This window comes from Periophthalmus magnuspinnatus, chromosome 16 (assembly GCF_009829125.3).
Source record: "Periophthalmus magnuspinnatus isolate fPerMag1 chromosome 16, fPerMag1.2.pri, whole genome shotgun sequence".
NCBI classification, from domain to species: domain Eukaryota; kingdom Metazoa; phylum Chordata; class Actinopteri; order Gobiiformes; family Gobiidae; genus Periophthalmus; species Periophthalmus magnuspinnatus.
Window position 1 is genome coordinate 6603275 of NC_047141.1, and position 10283 is coordinate 6613557.

The following is a 10283-nucleotide window of genomic DNA, read 5'->3' on the forward strand; positions in this document are numbered from 1 at the left end:
TTAAAACAATAAAAAGTACCATGGTGATCTAAATATGTCACGTGTTAGCGGTTAATACCCCATAGAAGTAAAATACCCCGTCGTAGGGCTTTGTCGTTCCTTGTATACATTAGCGATATGATAGTATGTGCGTAGGAAAACCAGGAGAGCCCGTTATGTGTGACTTATTCAGGATGTGCTGGTAGGAGGCAGTGGCTTTAGACGGCGCTGTGCCTTTAGATAGCGCTGTGTGTGGAGACAGCACAGAGTCTCTAGTCTCCGGTGTTATGCGCACTTGTCAGCAGCAGCGCTCTGAGTCACTTCTGATCAGGGCCGCTTCACCTGCAGGGCATCTGGAGTCTGCACGTGTTTCCATGGCGACGGCACAGCACGGCGACAGCAACAGCAGAAGAAGAAGAAGAAGAAGAGAGGATGTGGTTACTGCCAAGTCACAGGATCACAACACAGAGAGAGAGAGAAAGAGACACAGGGAGGAGAAAGAGACACGGGGAGGAGAAAGAGACGCGGGGGGGAGAAAGAGACACGGGGAGGGGAAAGAGACACGGGGAGGGGAAAGAGACACTGGGAGGAGAAAGAGACACTGGGAGGAGAAAGAGACACGGGGAGGAGAAAGAGACACGGGGAGGAGAAAGAGACACGGGGAGGAGAAAGAGACACGGGGAGGAGAAAGAGACACGGGGAGGAGAAAGAGACACAGGGAGGGGAAAGAGACACATGGAGGAGAAAGAGACACAGGGAGGGGAAAAAGAGATACAGGGAGGAGAAAGAGATACGGGGAGGAGAAAGAGACACGGGGAGGAGAAAGAGACACGGGGAGGGGAAAGAGACACGGGGAGGAGAAAGAGACACGGGGAGGAGAAAGAGAAACGGGGAGGAGAAAGAGACACGGGGAGGAGAACGAGACGCGGGGAGGAGAACGAGACGCGGGGAGGGGAAAGAGACACATGGAGGAGAAAGAGACACAGGGAGGGGAAAAAGAGATACAGGGAGGAGAAAGAGATACGGGGAGGAGAAAGAGACACGGGGAGGGGAAAGAGACACGGGGAGGAGAAAGAGACACGGGGAGGAGAAAGAGAAACGGGGAGGAGAAAGAGACACGGGGAGGAGAACGAGACGCGGGGAGGAGAACGAGACGCGGGGAGGAGAAAGACGCGGGGAGGAGAAAGACGCGGGGAGGAGAAAGACGCGGGGAGGAGAAAGAGACGTGGGGAGGAGAAAGAGACACGGGGAGGAGAAAGAGACACGGGGAGGAGAAAGAGACACGGGGAAGAGAAAGAGACACGGGGAGGAGAAAGAGACACGGGGAGGGGAAAGAGACACAGGGAGGAGAAAGAGACACGGGGAGGAGAAAGAGACACAGGGAGGGGAAAAAGAGATACAGGGAGGGGAAAAAGAGATACAGGGAGGGGAAAAAGAGATACGGGGAGGAGAAAGAGACACGGGGAGGAGAAAGAGACACGGGGAGGAGAAAGAGACACGGGGAGGAGAAAGAGACACGGGGAGGAGAAAGAGACACGGGGAGGGGAAAGAGACACGGGGAGGGGAAAGAGAAACAGGGAGGAGAAAGAGACACGGGGAGGGGAAAGAGACACGGGGAGGAGAACGAGACGCGGGGAGGAGAAAGACGCGGGGAGGAGAAAGACGCGGGGAGGGGAAAGACGCGGGGAGGAGAAAGACGCGGGGAGGAGAAAGAGACGTGGGGAGGAGAAAGAGACGTGGGGAGGAGAAAGAGACACGGGGAGGGGAAAGAGACGGGGAGGAGAAAGAGACACGGGGAGGAGAAAGAGACACGGGGAGGAGAAAGAGACACGGGGAGGGGAAAGAGACACGGGGAGGAGAAAGAGATACAGGGAGGAGAAAGAGACACGGAGAGGGGAAAGAGACACATGGAGGAGAAAGAGACACGGGGAGGAGAAAGAGACGCGGGGAGGAGAAAGAGACACGGGGAGGGGAAAGAGACACAGGGAGAGAGAAAGAGACACGGGGAGGAGAAAGAGACACGGGGAGGAGAAAGAGACACGGGGAGGAGAAAGAGACACAGGGAGAGAGAAAGAGACACGGGGAGGAGAAAGAGACACGGGGAGGAGAAAGAGAAACAGGGAGGAGAAAGAGACACGGGGAGGGGAAAGAGACACGGGGAGGAGAAAGAGACACGGGGAGTAGAAAGAGACACGGGGAGTAGAAAGAGACACGGGGTGGAGAAAGAGAAACAGGGAGGAGAAAGAGACACAGGGAGAGAGAAAGAGACACGGGGAGGAGAAAGAGACACGGGAAGGAGAAAGAGACACAGGGAGAGAGAAAGAGACACGGGGAGGAGAAAGAGACACGGGGAGGAGAAAGAGAAACAGGGAGGAGAAAGAGACACGGGGAGGAGAAAGAGACACGGGGAGGAGAAAGAGACACGGGGAGGAGAAAGAGACACGGGGAGGAGAAAGAGACACGGGGAGGAGAAAGAGACACGGGGAGGAGAAAGAGACACAGGGAGGGGAAAGAGACACAGGGAGGAGAAAGAGAGGGGGCAACATGGGGAGAGAGAGAATGACAAAGAAAAAGGAGAGAAGGTAGGCGAAAGAGGATGAAGAGGAATAAGGAAGAGATGGTGAGAGACAGAAAAAGGGAGGTGGGAGGAGTAAAAGACAGGAGGGAATGAGACGGAGGGGAGAGAGAAAGACAAAAGAAGAGAAAGAAAGGGGGTGAAGAGGTTAGAAGAGAGGAAGAGGGAAGAGATAGTGTTGGAGAAAGGGAGCAAGGAGAGAGCAAAAGGGTGAGAGAAGAGGATGAGAAAAAGAGAGGGAAGAGAAAGAGAGAGGGCAAAAACAGAGAGAAAGAAATGGGGAGAGATGAAAGAGAAGGGAAGTTAGAGAGAGAAAGGCGGGGGAAGAGGTGAAAAGAGGGATGAGGTAGCATTGGAGAAAGGATGCAGGGAGAGAGAGCAAAAGGGGGAGAGAAGAGGATGAGAAATAGAGAAGGGGAGAGAAAGAGGGAAGAGAAGGAGAGGAAGAATGGGGGTAAAAGCAGAGAAGAAAGAGAAGCCGGAGAAGAAAGAGAAGATGAGAAGGGTAGATCAAGAGAGGGGAGAGAGGAGAACAGGGTAGAGAGGTCAAAGAGGGAGAAAGTGAAAGAGAGCCCTAGGGAGGAGAGAATAGGGAAGAGAAAGAGGGAGTTAGAAGGTGGTGAGAAAAGAGAGAGAGAGACAAACAAGTGAGCAAGGTGAACATGGTAGAGAGACAAATAGAGAGAAGGGGAATTAAGAAAGGGAGAGGGTTTTCTCCCTCCCTTTCTTTCTCTCTTAAGGAAAGAGAGACTGAGAAAGAGAGAGGGGAAAGGAACGAAAGGGGGGAGCACTGTCTCAACAGTTCTCTTCTTAACTCTTCCTCTGAGTCATGCTCTCAGCCTCTATGTCCATGTACATTTGTGCTTATGTTTTTATCCATGTTTAGTGGACTGAGGAGGGGAGAGTTTTAGTTCAAATATTCTGTGTATCCAGGAGGTTGTTGTGCTCATGTCTCTATTCTTTTTAATAATACTAATACTACTACTACTACTACTACTACTAATAATAATAATAATAATACCGCATTACTCGTATACAAAACTTTTCCAGATGCTCAAAGTCTTTATATTTTTTGCATTTGGAGCAGAGTTACATATTTGGAATTCTGACCGCGAGTATCATAGCGACCAAAGAGCCAATCCGGATCGAGGTAGTTCAAGGAAACGCCCTTTCCCGCACCGCTGGTTTAGCAGGAAGCGGCAGCTTAGCAACGCTGTCAATCAAACCTGTTGCTAACGCTAGCGGGAATGACCTCGGAGAAAGAAGGTGCCTGATTTGTCTGTTATTAATGTTCATATCTTTATTTACGGAGACAATAGTGAAATAAAATCAACAGGATCATGTACAGCGGGTTAATACGAACATTTAAGACCAAAATGACGAGTCTGACAGCAGCAAATACAGAGAGAGGGGCCACAGTTTTTCGATGGAGCCGCCCTTGATCACTTCCTGTTTGGAACGTGGCGGCTAGCGTGTTAGCTATGCCCGTTATACATACAGTCTATGATCAGAATACATTATAATGCAGGTATTCAGTATTCTGTAGCTAAATCCATTCTTCATTAACTCCACACTCAGAGCTGGTAAAGTACTATTGTAGCCACAGCTGCCCTGGGACAGACTGACTTCAGCCCCTCCCACCACCACCACCAATACCAACGCTCATGCACACACAGCTTTCATACTAGGCACTGTGGGTGAAGTGTCTTACCTAAGGACATAACAACAGTTTTTGCCGTTGTCGCTCCACCTGGTACTCACAGCGGTGTCCCATCCGAGCTCTAACCAGGCCCAGTCCTGCTCAGCTTCTGACATCTGACGAGATCAGGCGTTGACGGGGAGGTTTCTTCAGTACTGTCACCACGAGTATACTTTGACAGGCCCACGTCGAGATCAAAGAACTCAGCGTACAGGGGGCATCTTTAAAGACACCGTGCACCATTTTTACTTGTATTTGAGCAAATTGTGTCATGCAGCTCTTGAGATGACTCCACTCTGGTCTCTGAGAGTTTTGAGAAGTTATAAACTCATTGTGGTGAATAATTAGGATGTTCAGAGTGCATAAGGTAAATGAGGAATAACTTTGAACCACTGCGAACCACTTAAAATGAACTACGTTTGTTTTTCATGTTTTTCAGACAGAAAAAATCCAGTGCAGGGCAGTTAATAAAGAGCTGTTAGCATCACTTAACGAACGTTTTGGAAGTTTCTATAAGTTTTAAGGCAGTCTAAATCTTCGTTCTTGCGCTAAATAAAACCAACAGGCACATCTACTGTTAATATTTCACGGTATATAAGCATAAGCAGCGCGTAGTCTGATTTAGCGCAGGTCGAGTGGTGTTAGAACAACAAAGCGTGTTCCTGGTCTGACAGCTGCAGCGCCCTGACGGATGAGCTGGAGATGGATCCTATCAGAACTGAGCCGCTCTGATCTTTGTGAGGAGAATCTGAGAGAATGGGAGATGTAGCGAAGCGTGCGTCACACTCTGATGTGCTGCTCACAAACCAAACACTACGGCAGCGCAACCTCAGGACCGAAAGGACGTTAGGACGTGTTGGATGTGTAGAATTGTTCAAAAGCAAAGTCTGTGTTGCATTCATTCAGTTACACATGTTTTTATCGGTCAAAAAGACACAAAAACATGGATTAGCATTGTGTAAAGTAGTGTGGCCTATCTGTGTCACCGACTTTATGGAGTTAGGTAAGCTTAACGTCATACTGTGGAACTTTCTTGGCGAAGCAATAACATGTCCAGCAGCTTTAGCAATAATTACCAAAAAAGTTTTAAGATTTACTGTGGTAGGTGTAAACATTGATGAACAAAAAAGGTGAGAGTCACTTATGGACAAACTGTCGGTTAACGCTAGCTACTTGTGACTGTAATTTTACGTCGGAGAGACTTGTTTAACAGCATAAATCAGTTCACCTGGTGTAGTTCAGTTCTTTACGATCAGATTGTGCGAAAATAAAGCTCATATAAAGTCTAACGTCAGACAGAGCAGTGGTTTCAGTTAGCATCACACCCCTGGGGAGTGTTGATACCATCAGCTGCAGAGTATCAATATCCAGTCAGTGGAATCTGCACCACAGTTTGAGAAAGATTGAATTTGGAGATGGATGTGGTCTGTGGAGAAAACGCTTGTGATTTATTGATATCGTGGTTAATAATAAAATGTGTGGTTTGTGTCCTCAGCCATGCAGTTCCACGAGAACCTCCATGAGCTGGCGGTGAAGGAGGGGCTGAAGGGACGCAAGCTGCACAAGGCTGTGGAGAGCTTCACCTGGAACATCACCATCCTCAAGGTCAGGAGATAATCCCATGACTCTGAAAATGTGTTCTATTTTTGACACTAAATAAAAGGCATTTACATGTATCCAAACCAATATTATGTGTAAATGTGCCTGTGAATGACTAGGTTGAGGCCCAAATATTGTTCAGAACTTAAATGGACTGTAAGTTCATGACGAAAGTGCAGAAATTTAACTTTACTCTTATTTAAAAGATTTCATAAATGTGAACGTACTGTAGTCAAATATCACAAAATCATTAATCTTGTGTAATATTTATGTTCTCATTTGATGTCCTTGTGATTTACCCGTCCTTGTGTGTTCCCCCAGGGCCAGGCAGACCTTCTGAAACATGCCAAGAGTGAGGTCCAGGAGAACTTAAAGCAGATCCACTACGCAGCTCTGACCTGCAGCCTGACCAAAGGACGACACGACGGAGGAGGCTCACAGTCCGGAGACAACAAGGGCCGTCGAAGTCTGGAGGCCATTCCCGAGAAGGCAACTGCTGAGGAGGAACTGAGTGATGAAGACCTATCAGCCTACTGAACCCCGGAGGACATCTGAGCTAGCACATGGTCTGAACCTTCTTTTGGAGATGACATAAGTGAGGAAGAGCTTTTAACCAGCCTACACTACCAGTCAAAAGTTTGGACACACTTTGTTTCTTTATTACTTACATTGTAGATCCTCACTGAAGACATCAAAACTGTGAATGAGCTCATATGTAAGCGCAAAATAACTCCAAACTTGTTTTAGATATTAGATTTTTTTAAATAGCCACCTTTAGCTCGTATCAGACAAGGCACAGCTGTGAAGGTCATTTCATCATGAAGCTCATCGAGAGAAGGCCAAGGGTGTGCAGCGCTGTCGATAAAGCAAAGTGTGGATACTCTGAGGATTTGAATAGAAAAAAGTGTGTTTAGTAGTTGATTAAAAATATTTAGATTTATTTTTTACCTTTTGCTACATAATTCCATACATCTTGCTTCATATATTTGATGTATTCTGTATTTATCTGAAAAGTAGAAAGTAGCAAATATTTAAAAAAATATATAAATAAATAAAAAAATGAATGAAAAGATGTGTCCAAACTTTTAACTAGTGGTAGTGTAAGTGACAAAATTGTTTGATCCTTCTACAATTAAGTCAGGGAAAGTCCTGGACCTTCTAGAGATGGAATGATCAATGAAAACCTCAAAACTTACTCAACCTTCTGGGGAACATCTAAGTTGTGAACATTCAGAATAAAAGGTGATGTTTGACTCTTCCCGTGGAGATGCCCTAAATGAGGAAGATCTATCAACCTTCTGAACCTTTTGAAGAAGAACCTCTGGAGCGAGGAAGATCTTTGAACCTGCTGAAGCCGATGGAGGAGGAGTGTGGACGACCTCTGAACCTGCTGTTGAAGAATGGTCCTGCTCTAGTTTGACCTGGTCCCACAAACTCAAACTTAACTGCCTTCTGATCAGAACAAATATCACATCATTCAATTTCATTTTTGTTTAATCTTTTTCTTACAACACCTATAATGTTGTCTTAGGTTTTCGATAACTATCTAGAAGGAAACGTTTAACCGTGACACCTCAAAACCACATTTGGATTAGTGTTTGTTTCATTTATTCTAGCTAAGAACTCCTCTGTCTTTTAAAGAACACATATCATGCATTCTTGTAGCTTTAATTCCCTTTTAAACTTGCTTTCGGTCACCCTGGGATCAGTATTTCACATTTTCCAACTTAAAATAATGTCTACGTTGGACGTTTCCAGTGAGGTATTTAGGTGCTGGAGCTCCCTCTACTGTCAACAGTGGGAATGAACAATCAGGAAATAAACAAATCCTGTGACAATTTGACCGCAGAACAATTTGCACGAGTTTATGGACTTAAAAACTGTATACAAGAAGTCTGGAGTTTTACCTATGACGCCATAAAACTGGCAAAATACAAACAAGATGGATCGTAATAGAAAATTTCGAAGCATGATATACTGCTACAGAAATATAATGATAAATGATAATATTGAAACTACTAAACTGCCAAAAAAACCTCCCCATTATTGCAAAGAAAATTAATCAAAACTATAACTTCAGGTACGTTTTGATGAGGGGACAACAGCATGACATGGTTAAAAACTATAAATAAAAAGTACATTTTGTGTAATATGTGTTCTAAGTGTACAACTTCTGATTCATTCCAGTGCATATTTGTTAAGTTTTGTCAAGTTTTTGTTGTCCTGAATGAGTTCTTTGAATGTAACACACCACACTGGACAGAATTTGATGCTTTCCCCCAGTTTAAATCACCCAGAGCTTTGTTCCACCTGTCATGAATTAGAACGGAAAAAGAAAAAGACATTTGCTACATTCAGACAGCTTAAATCTCTGTGTTTAATGCAAAGTCAACATACTTGTCTTGAGTTTACGACGGCACAAACCAGAGCCAGCTGCTGTGTAGAGTAAAAATAGCACTGATTGGATTTACGTCTGTTTGTCATAAGAACAAAGAGATGAAACATTGCCATAAAAAAATGATGGCTGTTATCTGTTTTGGGTATTATTTTGATAAATTTTTGCTGAAATTATTTTAAAACTACTTTCAGTATAAAAAAAAACTGTTAATTGTTTTTTTTTGCTTCACATTCACATCCAGCTCCAATGCAGCTACTGTTTTAGCCTCATTTAAACTGCTTCTTACTCATTGTCAGAAAGGGCCACAGACACAAATGTAACTTGATTATTGCTATGAAAATGTTTAACAGAATGTGTACAGACCACAGACGAGATGAATCGAGAATAAAGAGGATTTTAAGAGGTAAACTGAACTAGGTAAGGTCTAAAATAGGAACTAATCAAGATTCAAACTCGTCTTTAGAGCGGGATTAAACCGAGACTAGAACCAGATTCAAAACAGAACTAAAGCATAATTAATAAAGCAACTGTATGTAAGGTTTAGATTTAAAGTCCTTAATCAGACATGATCTGTGTCTCCACATGGAATACAGTTTAAAATAACAATTTTAATGTTGATTTATTCTTAATAACAAAAACATTGGACGTGATGGACAAGTTGATATTTGATGTTTGTGTTATTTGATATTTAGATGTTTTGTGTTGCCAGTTTTAATGCTGAAATCCAGTTGGTTTAGACCTAAAATGCCTCTCTCTGATCTGAATGGTCACTACCTAAATTCCAGCACCTGCAGACAATTATGAATCAGTGCTAGTGCAGCCTCTGCAGCTCAGTGAGTGAATTCTGGAGGTTCTTTCACATGAGGCCCGTCCATAAACTGAGAATGAGACAAACGTGTGTGTGTCTTTATCTGCAGGTTAAGGCTCTAGACACACATGTTCAGTTGGGATTGTAGCACCTTTGTTAAAACTGTAAGAGCACAGGCTAAATACAGTTCATATAAACCAGATTAAAAAATGATTACAAATTTCTCAAAAATAAATAATGATTAGTTTAGAAATACATGGTTCATATTTTATTTTATGTGCAAATGTATTTAATGCTTTGATCAGCTGGTGTGGAGCAAAAATAATGACACACTCTATACGCCGAGCTTTAAGAGAAGTTTTAATGCTTTTTATTACAAAACTCATTATGATCAGCATCAAATCAATATTGTGTTGTGTTGCCATAGCATTACTTGGCATCTGATCAAAACAAAAATCACTTGTCCCCCAGTTTATCTGTGCAAGTCAGGGCAAAAATAAGACTAAACCAGGTTTGAAACAGAACTAAACCAGGACTAAGCAGACTGTCCACTCTTCATGGGGGACCTTACATGGCTCTGGAGCAGGACCAAGGCTGGACTGTCATAAGAGATTTCTCCAAAGCACAATTATCTTTCGTATTGTTGAAGATGAGAGCTTGAATGTATCTAGATGCAGTTTTACAGGCGTGTGGCGTGTACAGAGAGGATAGGAGCTGTAAAAAGTGGTATATATTCTGTTTTCAGAGCAGTGCATCTTTTTGGTATTGTAATCTTGAAAATGAGAAATGTTTTATGAATTTTATGTCTGTGCAAAAACTAAAAGAAATTCCCTGATTCTGGCGTCTGAGTTGTTTGTACTGGGTGGGGTTTCACTGGGTGGGTGGGGTTTCAGAGTTAGTATAAATGAGCATAAACAATCATTTCAAAAGTAATATTTATGATTACTACACTATATTTTCGTAATAATGAATTGAACTCAGGTGTTTTTGTAAGTTGTAAGTTTAATGGATCTTTCAGTGTTTTACTAATTGGTTTGAATGTTCCAATTTCCCTCTTAGTTTCCTCATTTACATGAAGTTATCCGTCTTTGGTATTTTTATCTTGTGGTAATATTCTTTTCAGTTTAGTCCTAGCAGAACTAGCACTAAGGCACAAACAGGTGTTTGGCTTTTGACAATATCTCATATTTTAGTTTAACTCATAACCTCTGGGCATACAAGATAT

At 43.6% G+C, this 10283-nt stretch overlaps 1 protein-coding gene across 2 annotated transcripts in view; it reads left to right on the top strand.

The window, feature by feature from the left end:
* The window catches only part of LOC117383849 (inactive phospholipase C-like protein 2), a 60006-nt gene extending 50113 nt beyond the window's left edge, over positions 1-9893 (top strand). The window contains exons 4-5 of one of the 2 annotated variants that reach the window (XR_008649011.1): positions 5749-5858; positions 6174-6295. Coding sequence is in view for 1 of the 2 variants with exons in the window: in XM_033981088.2 (XP_033836979.1) it covers positions 5749-5858; positions 6174-6389 (326 nt within the window). In the remaining variant the exon portion in view is untranslated. Of the gene's footprint in view, positions 1-5748; positions 5859-6173 lie in introns of both variants that reach the window. The other variant, XM_033981088.2, reaches the window with a different exon arrangement.
* The last annotated feature ends 390 nt before the right edge of the window (positions 9894-10283 follow it).